This window comes from Carlito syrichta, unplaced genomic scaffold (assembly GCF_000164805.1).
Source record: "Carlito syrichta isolate Samal-C Ts95f unplaced genomic scaffold, Tarsius_syrichta-2.0.1 Scaffold302911, whole genome shotgun sequence".
NCBI lineage: Eukaryota > Metazoa > Chordata > Mammalia > Primates > Tarsiidae > Carlito > Carlito syrichta.
The window spans coordinates 494,355-518,877 of NW_007247007.1; the positions used below are offsets into that span (position 1 = coordinate 494,355).

The following is a 24,523-nucleotide window of genomic DNA, read 5'->3' on the forward strand; positions in this document are numbered from 1 at the left end:
ACTCTATTTAGGGACACAATGAGGAAACAGAGTCACCACCAGGAAACAGCCAGACAAAATTCACCTCTCATCCCTTGCTTAACTGCTGATTTTGGTCTAGCTAACTTGGATAAGACTTGATATTCCAGTCACCATTGGTCTAGGCCGAACATGAGGCATAGATGTTTTGCTGACACACAACATATCATCAGTAGACAAGCCCAGGCTATAGAACCCCTGCAAAGCCACAGACCCTCTCTCTCTTTCTATTTCACCCTTTGCAAGACCCCCCCTTCCCAGAATTTAACCCTCAAATACCTCTGCACAATTCAAATATGTAAAGATATTCAACTTTAGCAAAAGATATGAAACAACCTAACTGTCTTCCAGTTGATTACTGGTGAAATTCATGTTACATACGGCTGGCAGCAGTGGCTCATGCCTGTAATCCCAGCACTTTGGAAGGTGGAGGTGAGAAGACTGCTTGAGCCCAGGGGTTTGCGACCAGCCTGGGCAATTTGGCAAGACCTTGCCTCTACAATAAACAAAAAAAAAATTAGCCAGGCATCATGGTAGGTGCCTACAGTCCCAGCTATTTGAGAGACTGAGACAGAAGGATTGCCTGAGCTCAGCAGGTCAAAGCTACAGTAGCCACGAGCATGCCACTGCAATCCTGGGAGACATAGTGAGACTCTGACTCCTGCCCCCACCAAAAAAAAGGCTGAGCATGGTGGCTCATGCCCTGTAATCCCAGCACATTAGGAGGCCAAAGTAACTGCTTGAGCTTAGGAGTTTGAGACCAGCCTGGGCAACATAGCAAAACCTCATCTCTAACAAACAAACAAACAAACAAACAAACAAACAATTAGCCAGGTGTGGTGGTGCATGTTTGTAATCCCAGCAGGGAGGCTGAGATGAAAGGATCACTTGAGCCTAGGACGCAGAGGCTGCAGTGAGCTGTGATCTTGCCATTGTGCTCCAGCCTAGGCAACAGAATGAAGCTCCAACTCAAAAAAATAAAAATAAATAAAAAGAGGCTGGGTGCGGTGATTCATGCCTATAATCCCAGCACTTTGGGAGGCCAAGGCAAGAGGACTGCTTGAGCTCAAGAGTTCAAGACCGGTCTGGACAACATAGCAAGACAGTATCTCTACAAAAAATAAAAAATTAAGCCAGGCTCGGTGGCTCAGCCTGTAATCCCGCGCCTTTGGGAGGCTGAGGTGAGTGGATTGCCTGAGCCCACGAGTTCGAGACCCGCCTAGGCAGTGAGACCTCATCTCTACAATAAATAAAAAAAATCAGCTGGGTGTGGTAGCACATGTCTGTAATTCCGGCTACTTGGAAGGCTGAGGCGGAAGGATCGCCGGAGCCTAGCAGGTCGAGGCTGCGGTGGCCAGAAGTGGCCACTGCACTCTAGTATGGGTGACAGAGTAAGACTCCAACACAAAAATAAATAAATAAATAAATAAATAAAATAAAAAATTAGGTCGACTGTGGTAACTCACATCTATAATCCCAGCACTTTGGGAGACCGAGGTGAGAGAACTGCCTGAGCACATGGGTTCAACACCAGCCTGGGCAACCTGGCAAGACCTCATCTCTACAATAAATAATTTTAAAAAATTAGCCAGGCATGGTGGTGTGTGCTTGTAGTTCCAGCTACTTGGAAGGCTGAGGTGGAAGGATTGCCTAAGCCCAGCAGGTCGAGGCTGTGGTGGCCGTGAGCGTGCCACTGCACTCCAGCCTGGGCGACAGAGTGAGACTCTGGCTCAAAAAATAAAAAAAATAAAAAAATAAAATAAAATAAATGAGGTAAATTTAAAAAGAATGAATGTGATATGAAATAATGTCCAAGATGTATTACTGATGGGAAAAGCAAGATGCAGATTCACAGAAAAGACTGTTCCACACATAGGAAAAATAATGGAGCACATACAGGTGCTTGTATAGGCATAGCTTATGCCTGGAAGAGAAATAAAAAATAGGTAGGACTCAGTGCCTCAGGAGAGGAGACAAGGACTGAAAAGACAAAACATGAAGGTTCTATTTTCACTGTATACCCTCCTACCATTGGACCTTTTTTTTAAACCATAGCCACACATTACATCTACAAATGACCTTCCTGGTCCTCAAAGTCCTGCAATAAACAGGGACATGGTACCTATAACAGAGTTGTTGTGGCATCCATGGAGTCAGTTCCCTATGACATGCTTGGTGCAGCTTTCCCTGCTGCAGGAGCATGAGAATCAGGCTCATCTACGCCCCGACACATGGGCTAGGGCAATGCAACTATAATGATTTTGCCTCCTCCCCTTCTTCTGAGAACTCACAACTACTTCTCAGGCGCGATGGTGGATGGGCATCGTTTATTCTATCTATAATTGATTGCATGCCGAATATAGTATACAATAAAGTAGTGCTTTTTTATGGTTTGAACATCTATTGCCATATAATTTTTCCCAGAAAGAGACAAACTTCAAAAAGATCTCAGACATTAAGTACCTGCCTCAATATGTCCCATAAATGAGATCATGCAATCCTGCCAGATTCCTATTATTGTCAGAAAATTCTTGCCAAAACATAAATTCAGTTGATATTATTCCCCTGTGGAAGGAGATTTTTAAAAGACAGAAGCACTTCTCCTGAGTATCACTCTCACCTTTTAGCTCACATCTTTCCTTGTTAAAATAATCCAAACTCACCCACAGAGCTTACTTCTTAGTCTTTTTATAATAACCACTGTTTCGCTCTGTCCTTGGGCAATTGGGGATCTTGAAAATGCCCAGAAGACATTCAGGACTACATCAGTATCTGTTTCTTTTAAGGGAAATCCTCATCTGCTCACATGCTAATGAAGAAGGTAAACTGGAAAATTACTACTTTATAAGACACTGCCACAATCTCTCCACAGGGAAGGGGGTGGAGGTGGATCAGAGAACCATGAAGCATGTAATGCTTTTTCAGCCAAACCTCTCTAAACAGCAATTGTACTTGTACTGTAATGTGGCTGAGCTATTTTAGCATCCGTCACTGTCCTGCTCAGCACACCCCATGTCCCTGCCAACAGCTGGAAAGGTCTTCAGAACTCTGAACACATTTAACCAAGACTGATGGTCTCTGGTGGCAATGCATGGACAGACCTGTGGCTGGGTGAGCCCAGAAGGAACTTCTTCACACTGGCTCAGATACACAGCATACAAAACAGTGGTTAAGAGTCTGTCTCAGCCAGGCGCAGTGGCTCACACCTGTAATCCCAGCACTTTGGGAGGCAAAGGCGAGAGGACTGAGTAAGGGGACTGAGACCAGCCCGGGCAACTTGGTGAGATCTCATCTCCACAATAAAATAAGAAAAATTAGCTGTGTGTGGTGGTGAGCACCAGTAGTTCCAGTTACTTGGAAGGCTGAGGTGGAAGGATCGCCTGAATCCAGCAGGCCAAGGGTGTAGTGGCCGTGAGCGTGCCACTGCACTCCAGCCTGGGCAACAGAATGAGACTCCGACTCAAAGGAAAAAAAAAAAAAAGAGTCTAACTCTTAAACCAAGCCATCAAGGCCAAGTCAGGGTAGTAAGACACAGTGACATCATGATCCTTGGCTGTGGTTCACTGACATGGGACTTCTGAGTATGTCTTGCCAAAATGTACAACCTTAGTCCAATCCTGAGAAAACATGACACAAAAACAAAATGAGGGACATTTGACAACATAATTGTTTGATACTCCTCCAAAGCATCAAGGTCATGAAAGACCAGGGAAAACTGAGACACTATTACAGACTGATGATGAAAAAGACATAACAATAAGTGAGTGCTGGGTCCTGGAACACAAGGAGAACTTAGGGGAAACTTAAAATTTAAGTAAGGTCTCTAATCTGTAGCATCGTGACCTTTATTAATTTTCCAGTTTTGATCACTATAGTATAGTAATGTAAGAGGATGACATCAGAGAAAGCTGGATGCATCAGGAAAATACAAAAAGTCTTTGTACTGTTTTTGATATTTTTTTCTAAGTCTAAAATTGATTCAAAATAGGCCAGGCATGTTGGTTCATGCCTGTAATCCCAGCACATTGGGAGGCTGAAGTGAGAGGATTACTTGAGGTCAGGAATTCAAGGCTGCAATGAGCAATGATAATGGCACTGCACTCCAGCTTGAGCAACAGAGTGAGACCCTATTTCTTTGTTTTTTGAGTTGGAGTCTCACTGTCACCCAGGTGGGAGTGCAGTGGCATGCTCACGGCCACCACAGCCTCGATCTGCTGGGTTAGGGAATCCTTCCACCTCAACCTTCCAAGTGGCTGGAACCACAGGTACTCGCCACCATGCCCAACTAATTTTTCTTGATTTATTGTAGAGACAGGTCTCACCAAGTTGCTCAGGCTGGTCTCGATCCCCTAGATTCAGGCACCACCTCCCAAAGTGCTGGGATTACAGGAATGAGTCACTATATCCAGTCCAAGACCCTATTTCTAAAATAAAATAAATTCAAAAAAATTTTTTTTTTGGAGTCAGGGTCTCACTCTGTTGCCCAGACTGGATTGCAGTGACATGACCATGGCTCACCACAGCCTCAATCTCCTGGGGTCAGGCGATACTTCCACTTCAGTCTCCCAAGTAACTAGAACTACAGGTGTACATCACCACACCCAGCTAATTTTTGAATGTTTTTTGTTGAGATGAGGTCTCACTATGTTGCCTAGGCTGAGAAAGCTTTTTTCCCCCTTCCCCTTTTAACTTTTTTATTTTAAAGATGTGGGGTACAGTTCAGGGCTAGGTATATAAATTGTTCATTATGCAAGTACTCTTGTTGATGAGGTGTGCCCCCTCCTCCCCAAAAAGCTTTCTTTAAAAGGTGGTCACATCTAGGTTTGAATCCCACCCTCCACTATCCCTCAGTTTACAGAGGATATGTTCACTTTCTTCTCTAAGCCTCAGTTTCCTCATTCACAAAACAAAATTGATATTTTAATTTTAAAAAGGATAGCAAAATGTATACATTGGTGTATGTAGAAAAGCCTGGAGGAGTGTATACCAGATGCTAGTCATGGTCTTCGCTTAGTGTGTAGCAGATTGACTTCCATCAGCACATTTAGTTCTCTGTTTTTCTTTATTTTTTTTTTTTTTTTGAGTTGGAGTCTCACTCTGTCACCCAGACTGGAGTACAGTGGCCACTCCCGGCCACTGCAGCCTCGACCTGCTGGGCTCCGGCGATCCTTCCACCTCAGCCTTCCAAGTAGCTGGGACCACAGGCATGTGCTACCATTCCTGGCTAATTTTTTGGATTTATTGTAGAGATAAAGTCTCGCCAAGTTGCCCAGGCGGGTCTCGAACCCACAGGCTCAGGTAATTCACTCACCTCAGCCTCCCAAAGCGCTGGGATTACAGCCTGAGCCACTGAGCCCAGCTTGTTTTTATTTTTCAAGAACGGTCCTGGAGCAGCGTGAAGAAGAAGAGGCAAGAACGACCCCCCGGACCGACCAAAGCCCGCGCGCCACTCCATCCCCACATCCAACACCTTAGTTCCGCTGCCATCACCACCATGCCCAAGAGAAAGGCTGAAGGGGATGCTAAAGGAGATAAAGCCAAGGTGAAGGACGAACCCCAAAGAAGATCTGCTAAACCTGCTCCTCCAAAGCCAGAGCCCAAGCCTAAGAAGGCCCCAGCTAAGAAGGGAGAGAAGGTACCCAAAGGGAAAAAGGGAAAAGCCGATGCTGGCAAGGAGGGGAATAACCCTGCAGAAAATGGAGATGCCAAAAAGGATCAGGCACAGAAAGCTGAAGGTGCTGGAGATGCCGAGTGAAGTGTGCATTTTTGATAACTGTGTACTTCTGGTGACTGTACAGTTTGAATACTATTTTTTATCAAGTTTTATAAAAATGCAGAATTTTTTTTTTAAGCTATGTTGTTAGCACACAGAACACTTCATTGTTGTTTTTTGGGAAAGGGGCATATGTCACTAATAGAATGTCTCCAAAGCTGAATTGATGTGGGGAAAACACCTTTCCCTTCTAGTTTTAAGAGACTTCCTCTTGGCTTTCAGGAGGAGGAATACTCCGACTTTGACACACATAGCCACCTTGGTACAGACACCTTGTAGTGTGGAAAAACATTCATTTTTTATGCCCTCTTCTCCCTTTCTGCCTTCAGCATAGACTTAACTCCCTTAAACCCAGACATCTGTTGGGACCTGACCCCCAATAATTGGTTACCAGTATGTCAGTGATGCCACTGAGATGTCACCCCTCATAAGAGCAGCCACAATCGTTTATAGATTGTGATCTTCAGACAAATTCTGCCATTTTCATTTCATTTCCTGAAAGTCAGGGTCAGCTTGTGAAAAGTTGTCAAACAACATGCTAAATGTGAAATGTCAACCCTCACTCTAAACTTCTTCCCTGTTCAGAGCATCAAATGAAGACTTCATTGGGTTTTTATAGTGGCTTTCTGATTTTGGTAGTCCATTAAAGAAGGGAGTTTGAAAGTTGTTGTATACTGTTAAAGATTGTCTGCCCATGTCCTGCCTGAAATACCATGATTGTTTATGAAAAGTATCTTTAATAAAGCTGGATACAGTTTGGAAAAAAAAAAAAAAAAAGAACAGTCCTATTGCAATATAGTTCTCTATTTGATAATAATGAACTTTAACAGTTTTGCAATCATAAAAAAAGATGATAAAGTGATATGACTCAGCTAGGTGTGGTAGCTTGAGCCTGTAATCCCAGCACTTTAAGAGGCAGAGGCAGGAGGAATAACTGAGCCCAAGGGTTCAAGACCAGCCTGCCCAACTCGGTGAGACCTCATCTCTACAATAAATCAAAATATTAGCCAGACGTGGTGGTGCACGCCTGTAGTTCCAGTTACTTGGAAGGCTGAGGCACAAGGATTGCCTGAATCCAACAGATCGAGGCTGAGGTGGCCGTGAGTGTGCCACTGTACTCCGGTCTGGGTGACAGAGTGAGACTCCACCACCTAACACCCCAGAATCCACCTTTTCTCCCTACCTCCATGTCACTGGCTGTGTGTTACCATGAAGCCTCCCCTGACTGGGGTCCCTGCCCAGCCTATCCTCCACAAGGCAGCAGAGTGATCCTATCAGTATGCAAAGCCCACTGAATCACTTGTCTGTTAGTCCACCTGTCAACACCCATGCCACGGCCATGCAGACCCTACTCCTGGGGCCATACCCTATTGGCCTCCTTCCTACCCCCACACAGGCTTGCTCTCCTGGGGCAGTTCCCTGTGGACCCCTCCCTTCCCTTACTGAGCTTCCACAGTGTCCTCCTCCCAGGTTGAGCTCCCCAGCAACCCTGGCTTCTTCTGCCAGTCACTCCTTGTGCTCCTACTCAGTGCTGACTAGCTCACATACTAAACGTCCTGTCTTTTCACAGGACTGTGAGCCTCAGGACAACAGGATTTGTCACATATGTGGAGCCCAAGGGAGACACAGTACGAGGCATAATGATCCAGGGAGCAAGATGACCTGCAGACAGGAAAACCCAGCAGTGTACAAGACATGTGGGGCTGGATGGTCGAGGCAGCTCCCCCAGACTCTGCCCTCTTTTGGTGACACTGTTCTCTGAAGCTCCACCAATGGGATGGTGTGTGTGTGAAGTACGAAAAAAGGACTGATGTTCTTTTAACTTCATAAAGATATTTGAAAGTGTGAGAAATGATTTTTTCTTCTGAGTTGGAGTCTCACTCTGTTGCCTAGGTTGGAGTGCAATAGCACACTCATGGCCACCATAGCACCAGACTGCTGGGCTCTAGCGATTCTTCCGCCTCAGCCTTCCAAGTAGCCAGAATTACAGGCACACATTACCGCACTTGGCTAATTTTTGATTTATTGTAGACACGAGGTCTCACCAAGTTGCCCAGGCTGGTCTCAAGCCTGCGGGCTCAGGCAATCCACTCACCTCAGCCTCCCAAAGTGCTAGGGTTACAGGCTGAGTCACCGAGTTCAGCCAAGAAATGATTTGCCAGGATCCTGGTCCAGGGTCTGACACCAATATCTTAGCACTACTGACACTCAGAGCTGATCATTCTCTGTCATGGAGAGGAAGATGTCCCATGCACTATAGGGTGTAGAGCAGAATCCCTGGCCTTTGCTCACTAGAAATCAGTAGCAACCCCCCAGTTTTAACAATCCCAAATAACCCAGGATGTTGCCCAAATGTCCTTGGGGCAGGTGTAAAACCATCCTAGTTAAGAACTGTTTTACACTGTAAGTAAGGGACTGCAAAGAAAGGAGCCAGAGCCTGAAGACATGACCAGACGCAGCTACAGGCACAAGGAACATCACTAGAATTGTAGCCTCAGTAAGGAGGCCAGCAGCAACTCACCATACTGACCCTTGCTCACAACAAGAACTAATTCCCAAAGTCCCGAGGTTAAAGTCCTGGGAAGCTGGCACCACAGGGTGAAGTGGTGGGCCCTTGGCGAAGCCTCACATACAGCTCTCTCCACTAGTGACCTAAAAGGCCCCTTGTCACATGCTGTCCTTCATCCAAACATCAGGAGACTTGGTGGGGGGGTGCTCACCTTTGGGGGCTTGAAAGGATAATCCGTAGGAAAGTGAATGCTCAGGAAGAAAACACCTCCTTGGTAAGGACTGTCATTCTGGAAGGATGAAACACAGACAGAGATCAGTGTGTATGCTAAGCACAAAATGCAAGAAGCAAAACTGGAGCGGTGTGCTCAGCAGCTACTACCTACCGGGCCCATGATGGTGGCCTGCCAGTGGAACACTACAAGACAAAAGAGAGATGGGCATGTAAGAGACCCCAATACACATGTCTAACCTACTGAAAAGGCATTGCTAAATTTAGAGGGCATTGCCCACATAAGAATTCTGACACCAACTCCAAGTTTGGGGTTTCCAAAACCATACTCAGATTCGAGAACTTCCTAGGACTCCTGGAGCTCAATGAAACCTGTTGTGCTCATAACTGCAGTTTATTACAGGGAAACAATACAGATTAGCATCAAGAGGGGTCCAAATGCAGAGCTTCCATTATTCTATCCCCATGGAGTCAGAATGTGTCACTCTCCTGGCATCAGTGTGTGACAATACATACAGAGAACTGACAACCAGAGATGCTCACTTAAGCCTCAGTGTTCAGAGTTTTTATTGAGGCTCTACCCTGAGAGCATGACTGATTGACTGAGTGCCCAAAGGGTTGATCTCAGTCTTCAGTCTCCAGCAATGACCCAAGCCACCTCCTGAGACCACATGGTTGGTTTATCTGGCATGGCCAGTGCTCACCCTAAATCACACTGTTGGTGTGGGTCAAAGCCTCCAGGTAAACAAAGACATTCTTGTCAGGTATGATATCTTAGAGATCCCTCTCAAAAATTTAGGATGAAGGCCAGATCTTTTTTGAGCAAGATTAAATTGTTACACAGGTGCCAGTAACTATACCTCAGTCCTTTCTTTTCACAGAACTAAGCCTTAGCTAGGCTTCAGCCACTTCCTCTATTGCTCTTTACAACCCCCTTCTATTCCTAGTTCTTCCCTCAATTCACTCTGAGGACCTCTCCAAAGAGCCTCTCTCAGGAGCAAACTATCAGTGGCCCTGGAGTCTCACTGGTGCCGCCTCCATCTGTGTCCTCTTAAGCACAGCCCCTGGGCAGTGCCCTGTGCTCCAAGAACTCAATGAAAAGGCCATGAAGAGCCCCTCTTGTTCTTCCCTTCCAGGTCCCGACCACCTGGGGTGGCCAGATGGCTCCCCCACCAGTGTTCAGAGCTTCCTCTTCTGCATGTCACACTTGGTACCCTCCCCAGTGTCTCAGGTTTCTTGTCCTGCTCTACCTACCTGTCCCTAGAACAGTTCCTGTGTATTCCGTGAGGCTAGCCCAGAGTGGAGCAAACACTTGTGTTAAAGATTCCCAAGTCATATGAATGTTCCCAGGGCAACTGACTCCAGAGCAACTGACTCCAGAGCCTTTGTGGAAAATGCCTACTCACCCACAAGACTGGGTTGTGAGACCAACTGAGGGGCTTGTAATTTTCAAGAGAATTCTGTCTTATATGGATTCATAATGGGTGTGGAATTAGCCCAAGATTTCAGACCTGCTCCTGTCCTGGGTTTCCTGTCACCTGTTTAAATACCTTACAACTCTACTCCTGATAGCAGGACCAGGAAAGCACCATGGCATGGGGTGGGGGACAAATACAGGGACTAAAGCAGAAGTTTCCAAAACCGCCAGAGGTACACAAAGGCAGTTAAGGTGGCTCAAGAGCCCTTTTCAATTCTTCACTGAAATGCTGCTGAAGAGACTACCTTTACCTGCAATGAGGCTGTCTGAGCTAATGCAAATATAACTTCATTTGCTTTTTAATGTTTTTATTCCAACTCATGCTAAGCATTAGTTGGCAGGTAGATACACACTTGCCTAATAATAACAAGAATAGGATTCCTTACTAAATAAAAATGTTTTTGGTAATGAATAGGAGGTTAGGATCCTCTGGTCTTGTTCATTTTAATCCTTGAGGGCTTTTGGTGTGCTGAGCAGGGCTTGAGGGCACAGTAAGAAGAGAAAGCCCAAGAGAGAGGATGAGAAAGGAAAGATAGGAGGGATGCTGGAAAAGAGTTGTTTGCCCACGGGGCAAGTATGAAATGGCCGCCAAAAGGCTAGCTAGCTTCCAAGGCTGTCTGAATCTCATCCATGGAGGTACTGATTATGGTAAGTGGCCTTGATGCTGGCCTCTCCAACAGCGACAGCTGCTTCTACTGCGGTACCAGGTAAGCAAGAGTGAGCGTGAACAGAGTCAAGCATCGAGGAGCTGCTTCTAGACAGCTAAGGTTGAGCTAGAACCTGTTCAGTCTTACAGTGACCCTAGTTTAATTTGATATTATCTTAAGGGTCAGACAAGAGGGGAAATATGGGGGCTAATGAAGACAACATGAGGTAAATGTGATTAATGAGGAGCAGGGAGACGAGTAATTACAAGGAGACAATGGAACAGAGTCACCCTTGTTTGTTATACTCTGTACAGGCAACTGAGAATCATTTCCAATCTGCTCCAAAAATGAGATTTAAACTCCCACATAAAACCTTCAGTGTACTCCATTCTCAGTGGCTCCATCTGCCTACCCTTGGCTCCTCAAAGCCCAAGCCTCTCCCAGGACATGTGGGCACACATGTGACACCATCCTCCATTTATTCCCCCCGCATTGTAAAGTTTCTTTCTTTACTGTAGATATTTACATATATAGTAAAATATGCAACTTAAACCTTTAAGTGTACAATTCAGTGGCGTTATAAGTATTCACAATGTTATGCAACCATCACCATTATCCATTTCTAAAACTTTTCTAACACCCCAAAAAAATTCTGTACCCATGAACCATTTTGTCATCCCTTCAGCCTCTGATAACCACTCTTCTGTTTTCTGTCTCTATGAATTTGCCTAGTTTGGACACCTCATATAAGAAGAATCATAGAACATTTGTCCTTTTCTTTTAGCTTATTTCACTGGGCATGTTTTCAAGGTCCATTCATGTTGTAATGTGTATCAGAACCACATTTTGTTGATCTATCATTCACTGATGGACACATGAGTTGTTACCACCTTCTGACAATTGTGAATAATGGTGCTGTGAGCACATTCTGTCTGAGTCCCTTTTTCGATTCTGTGGTATATGTACCTATGACATCACCACCCTTTAACACATGGTAGCTCCCCTTCCCATCTACTTTTCCTACAGCTGCAGCTACTGCAGCCTCCTAGTGAAGAATGGAGGCAAGGTGGTTGAGCAGAGTATAGATGTGGAAACCCTAGCGCTGGGCAGCTCAGCTCAGGGCAGTACCTATGAGGGGGCAGCAAAGGGCTGGCACCAGTGCTGCTTTTCCTTCTAACCCTCTCTGCAGCAGCTACCCTGGCTGCTTCTTTAGTCTTCCCCAGGGAAGAGCAGAAGTGGGAGAGATGACTAGGTACTGCCTCTCCCTTTGGCAGAGGCAGGCAGCCACTGCCCTGGCCCCCATGGCTCTCTTGTTCCCTTTCCAGGTGCTGCGACAGCACCAGATCCTCTAGACTAGCTCCAGCAATGTTCATACCAGCACCAAAGACCGCCTTGGCAGGGGTGCTTTCCAGAAGCTGATGTGATTCCTCAGGCTGAGCTGGCTTTCTCATGCCCCAGAAGAGGGAGGCCATACCTCTGGGAGCACAGGTTTCACCTTGAGTATAACCTGACCAGCCAAGCTACTGTGAACTCAAATGAAAACGCAATTTACAAGCAAATGAGGGAAAAACAACGGATTGGTTCTTACACGTTGCTTGGCTGATAAATGTGGGGGTCTTAATTGCAATGCTCCTGCAATGTGAAGCCCTGAAAAATACTTACGATCATCACCCACAGGTCCCGCGGAACACTGGGCAGGAGGATCCCTCTGCAAGTCAGTTAATTCCTAAAACATGAGATAGTGGGTCAGAGCTGGTGTGTGCCTGGGGATGCTGCCTCTACACACCAATCCTGGTAGCCAGAATGAATTCTCCTGGTGGGAGGGGGCTCCTAGGCCTCAGGCGGGAGTTGGAGATGAGGCAGGTCAAGGGAGTCTATTCCCTGCTGTGAAGATACCAGAGAAATAGGTACTACAATTCCCATTTTATAAATTAGGACATTGAAATGTAAAAACATGAAGTTACCTACCCAAGGGTACAGAGCTGGAAGGCGGCTGGGCAAGGAATCAGTCACATGTAGATCTGCTTTACTCCCAAGCCTTGCCTTCCACCTGCTCAGTTAGAGGATACCCTCTTGCACCCCAGGTACTCAAAAAATGGAAGAAAAAGAGCCCCAGGAGAAGGGTAGATGCCAGGTTTCAACTCTGGGCTAATGAATTATTGCGTGGAAGCAATCAGCATGAGGAAGCACTCAAACAAGGACAGGGCCTTGATGTTTCAATCTATCTCCCCTCCAACCATCCCAGTCACCCTACCCACCACTGGGTGTTTGGCAAGTCCTAGGGCTCTGAACATGGTGACTAAGGGCATCAAGTCAAAGTCTAACACTGCCACCAGACACACCAATGTGGACTAGGAATTACACCCTTAACTAGATTCCCATTATGAGAGACTAACTCTGGTCAGAATAATTAAAAATGATCCTGGCCCAGGTCAGGATCATAATTAGATTCCCTTTATGGGACCCAACTCTGGCCACAATGCTTACAAATGACCCTGGCCCAGCATAAGCCTCAAGACCTAAGATTTTGGGGACTGATTCTTAAACTGTAGTTTGCATGTATGAGAATGTTTCCTTACACAGTATTTCTTATCCTCCCCAAGTTCCACATCTTAGTAAACTTGTTGGAGTTTTCATAGAGGTTCCAAAAGGAAGAAATGAGGTACAAATGATGATATATCATGTGCCAGGAAAACTCTTCAGGGGATGGCAAACCCCAGGGTCTGGGTATACATACAAAGTTCACACCTGGCTGATGACATCCCTCCTTCCTGAATTAAGCCTAAAGCTGTCCCCACAGACCCTCCTGCTCTCACCATATGTCTCTGGGCAAGCAGATCAATATAGTAATCCCCACCTCTCTGGCCATCTGTATTCATCCCACTTCTCCCAAAGTTAATCAGCTGTTATGGGAGTATTAATACCATAGAAGTCAGCAAATGACACAAATCAAGGCCATCCCTGAATTGTACCCCACATCTTTAAAATAAAGGAAAACAATTAAAAGAAAAAAACAAAAACAAATCAAGGCCATGTTTTCTCCCTGAGGGTTGATTTTTAAACAGCTACCAGTATGTCACTGACCAATTCTCAATTAGTATCTAATGTATCTGAACTCATTTCCCCACAAGTAAAATGAACTGTGTTCGGTAAGCACTCGGTAATCAAAGTAAAAGTTAACCTAGGCAACAACTGAGGTCATGAAAGAGGATTACAGGACACACTCAGAAATGCAACATAGCTACAGAAATCTCTGCAGAACAGTTCCTTTTTGCTTACCTCTCCACTCTGTGCCCCTCAGCACCTCCACTATCACTCTACAGGGGAATCATTTATTTCTATTGGGATGCTGCATGAATGAATGAGCTCTTTGATGAAAAGACTGTTAAGGCCAATCCTGAACAGTAAAGAGCAAAAAAAGCCAGCAGTACAGGCCAATTTCCTTCTAGCTCACAAGGTTTTCCCACACCTCCATGTTTTTGTACTGCCTGTACTCAGAATCCATGTTTGGGTGTGATGAACAGTTGTACTAGGTCTTAACAATTCCTGAAAGGCCAGAAGTGGGTCCCTATTAATAGATACCCCAGGAGTTTTGAATGCTAATTGGCATTTCAAAGAATGGTGTGACTTGAAAGAAACTGGGCTGGGCACAGTTGACTTATGCCTGTAATCCCAGTGCTTTAGGAGGCCAAGGTCAGAGGCTTCCTTGAGGCCAGGAGTCTGAGACCAGCCTGGGCAACACAGTGAGACCCTGTATCTACAAAAAAATAAAAAATAAAAAGAAAGAAACTAATCCACTCATATATCACATGCCTGTGGTCACTTAATAGGGCTTACATCTGAGTCCAGCTCCATCACTGAAAAAACTACTTTCACCTTTTTGAGCCTTAGTATAATTATCTGTTAAGTTGTAATTACACTTTCTTGATAACTTGCCTGCACTACTGTGTGGATATAAATTTTATATTTACATTTTTAACATATATAATGTATGCAAATGCAGCCTGCAAATATCAAGGACAACAGCATATACAGGATGCCAACATTTCTACAAGAACACTTAAAAAAATTAATAACACTGGTTTCCTCTGAAATAGATGGCTGGGGACAGGCTTGGGTAGGAAACTTTTCCCTGTATATCCTGTGTGTGTGTGTGTGTGTGTGTGTGTGTGTGTGTGTGTGTGTGTGTGTTTTTGAATCAAAGTCTCATTCCGTCACCCAGACTGGAGTGCTCATGGCCACAGCAACCTTAACTTGCTGGGCTCAGACAATCCTTCCGCCTCAGCCTTCCAAAGTAGCTGGAACTAAAATATTTTATTATTAATTGTTAAGGGCTATGTAGGTTAAGGTTGTATAATAATTACTGTTACAAGTAATAATGATAAAAGTGAAGAGTGCCAAAAAAGGGAAAGAAGGTTAAAGTACCAAGTATCACAAGAGAAAAATAGTTAAACTATGGTATACACTCAGTTCTTTTACTGTGTTTCATCAAATCCCAGACTCCATCTTTGTAAAACACAACTTTACTTTATGTACAACTAAAAAGGAAAACATACTGCCAATTAGACTAACATAAGGTTGGGTGCGGTGGTTCACACTGGTGATCCTAGCACTTTGGGAAGCGGAGGTGAGAGGATTGCCTGAGCTCAAAGGTTCGAGACCAGCCTGGGCAACTTGGTGAGAACTCATCTCTACAATAAATCAAGAAAAATTAGCCGGCCTTGGTGGCACATGCCTGTAGTTCCAGCTACTTGGAAGACTGAGGTGGAAGGATCACCTGAGCCCAGCAAGCTGAGACTGTGGTGGCTGTGAGTGTGCCACTGCACTCCAGCCTGAGTGACAGAGTGAGACCCCTACTCAAACAAACAAAAAAAAATATATATAGATGACATCAAAAAACTGCATTTTATTGGTAGTTTCCAAATTTCCTGTAAAGTATATGTGCTGCAAAATATGTTTTAAATATATGTCAGATTCCGAATCGAAAAAAAAAAATTTTTTTTTTAATTTTTATCCTATTTTTTTTTTTTTTTTAGTTAGAGTCACTCTGTCACCTAGGTTGCAGTGCAGTGCCACACTCATGGCTACCGCCTGGACCTGCTGGACTCAGGTGATCCTTCCACCTCAGCCTTCCAAGTAGCTGGAGCTACAGATTCACGTCACCCACACCCAGCTAATTTGTTTAACTGTAGAGTGAAGGTCTTGCCAAGTTGCTCAGGTTGGTCTTGAACACCTGTGCTCCAGCAATCCTCTTGCCTCCACCTCACAGAGTGCTGAGATAACAGGTGTGAGCTACTGCACTCAGCCAGTGACAGAAATATTTTATCAGTAAAGTGAAAAGCTCATATAAAAACATTAAATATATAGCTGGCTGCAGTGGCTCATGCCTATAATCCCAGCATTTTGGGAGGCCAAGGCAGGATGATTGCTTGAGCCCAGGAGTTTGAGACCAGCCTGGACAACACACCAAGACCTCATTTCTACAAAAAATAAAAATAAAAAAATTAGCCGGGCATTGTGGCGTGTGCCTGTAGTTCCAGCTGCTTGGGAGGCTGAGGCAGAAGGATTGCCTAAACCCAGGAGGTCAAGGCTGCAGTGAGCTGGGATCATGCCATTGCACTCTAGCCTGGACAACAGAGTGAGACCCCAAGTCAATAAATAAATAGATAAAATAAAATAAAAACATGCCACTCAGGTGCAGTGGCTCACACCTATAATCCCAGTACTCTGGGAGGCCGAGGTGAGAGGATTGCCTGAGCCCACGAGTTCAAGACCAGCCTGGGCAACCTGGTGAGACCTCATCTCTACAATAAATCAAGAAAAATTAGTTAGGCATGATGGTGTATGCCTATAGATCTAGCTACTCGGAAGGCTGAGGAGGAAGAATCACCTGAGCCCAGCAGGTCGAGGCTGTAGTGTCCATGAGCGTGCCACTGCACTTCAGCCTGGGTGACAGAGTGAGACTCCAACTCAAAAACAAACAAGCAAACAAAAAACAAAGATATGCAAAGCCTTCAAAAACTTTTTTTAAAAACGGAATAAGTTGGTTGGCAAGAGTTGTGGGTTGGAAGCTAAGGGGGCAGCTGGTGGACAGTGGACACTACACTTCTGTCTCAGACCCATGCACTCCTTCTACCTGCTCAGTACCCACCCTTTCCTCCTTTCTGAAGAACTCCTGTTCAGTTCTGTTAACTCACCCTCGGCTCTAGGTCTAAGAGTAGCCAGACCCATTGCCATCTATTAGTTCAGGAATGAGCATTCGACTTAATTCACAAGGAGGCAAATGAAGAAAAAAGATTTGCTGGGCTTTTTGAGAACATTCTCATTAGTTAGTTCTTCTGGAGTAATTGTCTCTTCATCCATCTGCCCAGTGGGCTGTGTAGCACAGAGCAGCTCAGTCCAGAGCCTCACAGGAAAACAGGAGCAGGGGAGAGAGGTGGGTGAACTGAGTTGTTCCCTAGGTCCTGCCATAAGACCTCCAATTCTGTGTGCAAGGGTAGCTGGACCTCTGTCACTTGCAGCCAAGGGAGCCTAACTGGTGGTGGCCCAACGGTGCCACCACTGTAGACTTACCATACTTTTTTTTTTTAAAGACAGTGGAGCGGTATGATCATAGCTTACTGCAGCTTCAAACTCCTGTACTCAAGCAATCCTCCCGCCTCAGTCTCCTTGACATACTAGAAATTAGTATTGCCTATAGTTCTGTTGTTTTTTTCTAGGATTTGCTACATAATTTGCAGGGTCCCATAATTTGCAAAATGAAAACGTGAGATCTCTAGTTCAATAATTTTTAAGAATTTCCTGATGGTGATGGCAGAGCATAAAACTAAGGGAAGGACCCTTCTAAGCATGAGGCCCTGCAAAAGTGACTGCGTCACATACCCATGAAGCCACTTCTGGCTTTCTTCCTATCCTTGATTCCTATCAAGGAAAGTGTTCCCTGGTCTTAAAGCATCAATTACCATGGATCTATAGTTGACATCTCATCATCAAGGCCCAAACTTGTTTCTCCAAGTCCTCCTTTTTCTAAATCCTATCAGCCTACGTGTTCAAACATGTAGTTTCAAACCTATACACCTTATCTCCCTTACTATGCTCCCTGCCTTCAAAACTTCTGATTCCCCATCCTAGACAATGATATTACCATCTACTAAATGACTCATCCTGTGCAACTCCTTGTCTCACTTTTGCCACATCCTCTTTTCAAGTCCTGCCAATTCCACTGTTTTGGTCTGGTAACCAGTCCATGGTCATTAACTTGGGCAAAGCCTTTGCTGGACTTTCATAATAGATTCTATTCTTCCTCTGCCCCACTTTATGCCGCACTACAGCCAGAAGTATCTTTTTTTTTTTTTTAATTCAGGGTTTCACTCTATTACCCAGGATGGAGTGCAGTAGCACATCCCAGCTCACTGCAGCCTTGGACTCCTGGGTTCAGGGGATTCTTCCACCTCAGGCTCCCGAGCAGCTGAGTCTATAGGCTCGCACGACCACACCTTGATTATTTTTTGCTTTTTTTGTATAGATGAGGTCTTGCTATGCTGCCCAGGCTGGCCCCGAACTCCTGGGTTCAAGCAATTCTTCTACTTCGGCCTCCCAAAGTGTTGGATTATAAGTGTAAGCCGCCAGAAGTATTTTATTTTATTTTTATTTTATTTTTGAGTTGGAGTCTCACTCTGTCGCCCAGGCTGGAGCACGGTGGCACGCTCACGGCCACCACAGCCTTTACCTGCTGGGCTCAGGCAATCCTCCCACCTCAGCCTTGCAAGTAGCTGGAGCTACAGGCACATGCCACCATGTCCAGTTAATTTTTTGATTTATTGTAGAGATGAGGTTTTGCCAAGTTGCCCAGGCTGGACTTGAACTCGTGAACTCAGGCAATCCTCTCACCTCAGCTTCCCAAAGTGCTGGGATTTATAGGCGTAAGCTGCCTCTACCGGCCAGAAGTATCTTTTTATAACACAGATCTCAGCATATTTTTTAGAAAATAACTCATCAAAATTGTTTCTCTTTTGGACAGCTATTTATAAAAAATGAATCATACTCTTACAGATCCTATAATTCCACCTCTGGCAATCAAACCTAATAATCTGATTTAAGGAAAAGATTCAGTCAGGCGCAGTGGCTCATGCCTGTAATCAGGCGTGAAAGGCGAGAGGCTTGCCTGAGCTCAGGGGTTCGAGACCTGAGCTCAGGGGTTTGAGACCTGAGATGTTACATTCTCTAATCCAGATCTGTCTGAAACCCAAGTCCATGCTTTTACCCACTGTAGGTAATGGTTAAATAACTTACTGGGCACGTACTTGTGGAATGTCAATGTTAAAAGTTACAGTTACAGGGCTGGGCACGGTGGCTCACGCCTATAGTCCCAGCACTTTGGGAGGCTGAGGTGAGAGGATTGCCTGAACCCACAAGTTCGAGACCAGCCTGGGCAACTTGGTGAGACCACTACACTCCAGCCTAGGTGACAGAGTGAGACTCCCAACTCAAAAAAAAAAAAAAAAAGTCTGGAAGTAGGTATGCTAAAATGTTAAACAGTAAAGTTGCACAATTTAGAAATACTTTATCTTTCTTCTGAGATACATTTTCCAAATTCAAGTTAATACATTATACCCCCATAAGGACTTCCTGTTACCTGCAGGATAAAAACCAATTCTTCCAGCACTGCCCCTAAGAGCCGTCCCAGTCTGACCGCTGCCCCACCCTCCAGTCCCCTTTCCGGCGGCCCCCAAACAGCCGACCCTCGCGGTCTCCCGGTTGCCGGGAAAGCCCGTTTCCTTTTTCTCCACCTGCTGAGTTCCTACTCATCCCTTAGGACCCAGCTCCATCCTCGACAACCCTGTTTAGCCCTTTTCTGGATCCCCCTCAAGAGCAAGACTGCTTTACTCCGGGACCAGTCACCTGTCGCGGACAGCCGCCCAGGAGACCGCAGGTGGCTCACGTGGCCCCGCCCGCGTGACGCAGCCCACGTGACCACAGCCCCGCCCCGTGCTCGGGCAGTTCCCTTCTCAGGCTGCGCCGGCGGCGGTTCCACCTCCGTCCCGGCAGGTGCCTCCGCGACCCGCGGCGCCTCAGCCGCCTTTCCCTTCGCGGCAGCAGCGCCCCCGCCCGCGCCTGGACGCTTAGGACGCCCAAAGAGTCGGAGGGCGGCAGAGTCCTTACCTTCTGGATCCGCTTCACCGCCATCGTATCCCCGCCGCACAGGACTGGGGCCGCCCGGCCAGGGCTGCCTGAGGCGGCCCGCTGCCGGCTCAGCCGCCGCCGCATTGCACGCCGGGAACCGCCGCCTGCGCGTGCGCGCCGCAAGGCACTGTGGGGGCTGTCGTCGCCGAGTGCCGCGCGCCCGGACCCAGAGCGGGGGATCCGCTGTTCTCCTTAAGGTCGATTACGCTGGCCACCCGCCCCTGGCCCTGCGGCTTCGACCACTGGCCGGCGAGGTCCTGGAGAGGCCGGCGGAGAGGAGGGGCTCGTTGGTTTCACAGTGACGCGCTGAGCACCCGCAGGGTGCCACACGCCATGCTCCCTGTCCCCACCTGCTGGGCGCCTTCCCAGGCTGTCACATAGCTCACGAGAGTTGTGGTTCTCAACTCCGTAAGTATCCATACCCTTTTATGCGTCGTGGTCGGATGCGTTACAGCTGTTTCCACATAGATGCATGTACGCAGCTACACAGAGTTAGATGCAGTCATGGAGATCCGCATGTTCACTCGAATTTAGGTGATCTTGAACCACTGCCAAGGTTGAGAGCCACGGTCTTAAACTACACGTCCCAAACTTAATTCTCTGTCTCCTTCCTGTTTTCCCAAGATCCAGCAGGCGTCTAGGTCAGAATTTTCCAAACTGTGTATCATGAACTTGTGTTTGATGAAATCAGTTTAATGAGTCGCAACCAACATTTTATGTATGTCTGTCTGTCTGTCTGTCTGTCTGTCTGTCTGTCTCTGTTACCAGGTTGGAGTGCAGTGTGGCACGCTCACACTCACCGCAACCTCCACTTGGTGGGCTCAGGCGATCCCTCCGCCTCAGCCTTCCAAGTAGCTGGAACTCCAAGCCTGCACCACCACGCTCAGCTAATTTTTTATTTATTGTAGAGTTGCGGTCTCGCCATGTTTCCCAGTCTGGTCTCGAACCACTGGACTCAGGCAATCCTCTCGCCTCCGCCTCCCAAAGTGCTGCGATTACAGGCGTGAGCCACCAGGCCCGGCTCGCAACCAACATTTAATAAAATGAAACAGAATAAAATATGAAAAATGAAATAGAATAAAATGTTAGTGCATGCCACAAAGTAAAGGGAAGAACTGCAAACGTTTTGAGGCATGTATGTCGACGATGTTCTCCAGACAGAGACACTTTAGGGCGTGAAAGGGGGCGGTAATATAATTATTCTGGGACCAAAGGTGTAATCTGGGATTGTCTCTGGCACCTATATGTTTTTCCTCAGTCAGGATACACTACATATTATACACGTTTCAGTGGTCTCCCTGGCATGTCCCTGGCTTCCATTCTCCCATCCCCTCAATCTCTTCTCCATACTACTTCATGAACTATCTGAAATGTAAATCTTACCATGCTGCATCTTTGCCCATAACTCTCCAAAGAAGCCCCATGGCTTACAGGATTAGATTCGGTGTCATCCAAGACCCTTGAATAGTATTGTCCAAGCTTACCATCTTCTCCCTAACCTAGAGGCCAGTCCCACAATGTTTACATGCATGGGTCACCCATCTCCCCACATGGTTTACATGGTTTTCCCCATAAAACAAGTGATTCAACATTTTTATACGTGTTTATATGTTTGTGTAAAAACATATAATAGTTATGTGTGTGGTAAGAATATCTATGATGGTTTTGAAGTGTCAAATCTCAAAAGAATATATGTTGTGATAGTTTTTCTTGAATGGTGGTTTGCTAATATGTTAATTTTAAAATTTCTGTGAAGAATCTGCGTGATTTATATAATCTAGAAAAAAAAGAAACAGAATTGTATAGGATAGAAAATGAAAAATTCGGCCGGGCTCGGTGGCTCAACCTGTAATCCCAGCACTTTGGGAGGCCAAGGTAAATGGATTGCCTGAGCCTGTGGGTTGGCAAGATCTCATCTCTACAATAAATAAAAAATTAGCCGGGCGTGGTAGCGCATGCCTGTAGTTCCGGCTACTTGGAAGGCTGAGGTGGAAGGATCACCAGAGCCAGCAGGGCAAGACTGCAGTGGCTGGGAGCATGTGACAGAGTGAGACTCCAACTCAAAAAAAAAAAGAAATTGAAAAATTCCATTCCTACTCTCTGTTGGTAATTTAGTGCATAGTTTTCTAAACTTTTTACTATATTTATACATAACATTTAATTTTTAAACTTTGAAATAATTTTAGATGTACAGAAATGTTGCAAGACTAATACACAAAAGATTTAAAAATTAATACTTTTTAAAAATTTTAAAGATGTAGAGTACAATTCAGGATTAGGTGTACAAGTGGTCATTGTACAGGTAAAGTTTGGGCCTCCCTTTGATCCCCACTTTGCCTGGTTTGAGATCAAATACCCTTACTGATGTGTTTCCTCCTCACTCCCAAAATTAATACATTTGACTTTATAAAAATTTAAAAGTTTTGACCAGGCATATTGGCTCACACCTGTAATTCTAGCACTTTGGGGGCCTGAGGTGGGAGACTCATTTGAGGCCAGGAGTTTGAGACCAGCCTGGGCAACATAGTGAGACCTCGTCTTTACAAAAAATTAAAAGATTAGCCAGGCATGGCAGTGTGTACCTGTAGTCCTCACTGCTCAGGAGGCTGAGGAGGGAAGATTGCTTAAGCCTAGGAGTTTAAGGCTGCAGTGAGCCGTGATGGTGCCACCGGACTCCAGCCTGGGTGATAGAGTGAGACCCTTACTCAAAAAATTAAAAACAGCTGGGTGCAGTGGCTCACACCTATAGTACCAGCACTTTGGGAGGCCAAGGTGAGAGGATTGCCTGAGCCCACAGGTTTGAGACCAGCCTGGGAGACTTGGCAAGACCTCATGTCTACAATAAAAAAATTAGCCAGGCGTGGTGGCACATGCCTGTAGTTCCAGCTACTTGGAAGGCTGAAGCAGAGGGATTTAAAAAATTGACTGGGCGCGGTGGCTCAGCCTGTAGTCCCAGCACTTTGGGAGGCCGAGGCAAGAGGATTGCCTGCCCCAGGGGTTTGAGAACAACCTCGGCAACTTGGTGAGACCTTGTCTCTATAATAAATCATACACAAAAAAATTAGCCGGGCATGGTGTCATGCATCTGTAGTTACAGCTACTTGGAAGACTGAGGCGGAGGAGTTGCCTAAGCCAGGAGGTCGAGGCTGCGGTGGCTGTGAGCATGCTACTGCACACCAGTCTGGGTACAAGAGTGAGACTCCAACTCAAAAAATAAAATAAAAGTAATAAAAAAACCTCACAGAATGTGAGAAAATATTTGCAAATCATATCATAAGGTTTAGGATCCAGAATATATAAATATATAAATGATTCAATAAACAACAACCTAATTAAGAACTGAGCAAAATATTAGAGTAGATATTTCCTCCAAGAAGATACACAACTGGGAAACAAGCACATTTATAAAACCATTGGTCTTTAGGGATATGCAAATCAAAACCACAATGAACTATCACTTCACACCTAGGATGGCTGTAATCAAGGGGACAGACAAGTGTTTACAAGGATTTGGAGACGCTGGTACCCTCATACGTTCTGGTGGCAATGTAAAATTGTGCAGTCATTTTTGGAAAACAGTTTGGTAGTTCCTCTGGAAGTTAAGCTAGAGTTAATCATATGACTTTGTAATGTGGTCTTAGGTATACTCGAGAAATTAAAATATGTGCACACAGAAAAATGGACATGAATATTTATAGGAGCATTGTTCTTGTTAGCCAAAAGGTCAAAACAACCCACATGTTCATGAATAAACAAAATGTGATATATCCACACAATGGTGTATTTTTTTTCTTTTTCTCTTTTTTCTTTTATTTTCTTTTTTTTGGTGGTATATTTTTTTGAATGAAGTACTGATGTATTAGATTTTTCAGGTTACTGTAACAAGGTACCACCACAAACTAGATGTCACAGTTATTGTGTCACAGTTCTGGAGACTCTAAGTTTGAAATCAAGATATCAACAGTTAATTCCCCCTGAGAGTTGTGTGGGAGAATCTTTTCCATGCTTCTCTCCTAATTCCTGGTGGCCTCATTCTTTCACTTGTACATGGTGCTCTCACATTGACTTTCCTCTGTGCATGTCTGTGTCTATGTCCAAATTTTTCCTTTTTGTAATTCAATCATATTGAATTAGGACCGACCCTAATGACCTCATCTTAACCTGATCATCTTCAAATACTTGGGTTTCCAAATAAGATCCCATGCATAGATACTGGGGGTTAGTACTTCAGCATCCTTTTGGGGGCACAATTCAATACATACCAGTGGATGCACCTTGAAATCATTATGCTAATTCTGAACTCTTTTTACTCAGAACATTTGTGAGACCAAATAAATAAGATGTAGCTGGACGTGGTGGCTCACGCCTGTAATCCCTATTCTTAGGGAGGTGGAGGCTAGAGGATTGCCTGAGCCCAGGTGTTTGAGACCAACCTGGGCAACTTGACAAGACCTTGACTCTATAATAAATAGGCAAATAAAAAATTAGCCGGGCATGGTGGCACGTGCCTGTGGTTCCAGCTACTTGGAAGGCTGAGGGGGAAGGATTGCCTGAGCCCAGCAGGTCAAGGTTGCAGTGGCCTTGAGTAGTGTACCACTGTACTCCAGCCTGGGTGACAGAGTGAGACTCCAACTCAAATAAACAAACAAGATGTTTTTCCCCCTCACATCAACCAATTATTTAGC

General features: G+C 45.4%; 2 protein-coding genes and 1 pseudogene across 6 annotated transcripts in view; 2 read left to right on the forward strand and 1 right to left on the reverse strand.

The window, feature by feature from the left end:
* The window catches only part of UBE2D4 (ubiquitin conjugating enzyme E2 D4 (putative)), a 28,527-nt gene extending 8,589 nt beyond the window's left edge, over positions 1 to 19,938 (reverse strand). For 2 of the 3 annotated variants that reach the window (XM_008057253.1, XM_008057252.2), the window contains exons 1-4: positions 19,818 to 19,938; positions 12,318 to 12,381; positions 8,686 to 8,717; positions 8,512 to 8,589 (exon numbers count right to left, since the gene is read on the reverse strand). In XM_008057253.1, coding sequence (XP_008055444.1) covers positions 8,512 to 8,589; positions 8,686 to 8,717; positions 12,318 to 12,381; positions 19,818 to 19,922 — 279 coding nt within the window. In that variant the 5' untranslated portion in view covers positions 19,923 to 19,938. The remainder of the gene's footprint in view (positions 1 to 8,511; positions 8,590 to 8,685; positions 8,718 to 12,317; positions 12,382 to 19,817) is intronic. The other variant, XM_021711918.1, reaches the window with a different exon arrangement.
* LOC103259598 lies at positions 5,433 to 5,773 on the forward strand (annotated as a pseudogene).
* Positions 19,939 to 20,038: 100 nt separating the features above from the next.
* LOC103259600 (up-regulator of cell proliferation) overlaps positions 20,039 to 24,523 on the forward strand; it is a 59,248-nt gene continuing 54,763 nt past the window's right edge. For 2 of the 3 annotated variants that reach the window (XM_008057255.2, XM_021711914.1), the window contains exon 1: positions 20,039 to 20,246. The gene's annotated coding sequence lies outside the window, so the exon portion shown is untranslated. The remainder of the gene's footprint in view (positions 20,247 to 24,523) is intronic. The other variant, XM_021711915.1, reaches the window with a different exon arrangement.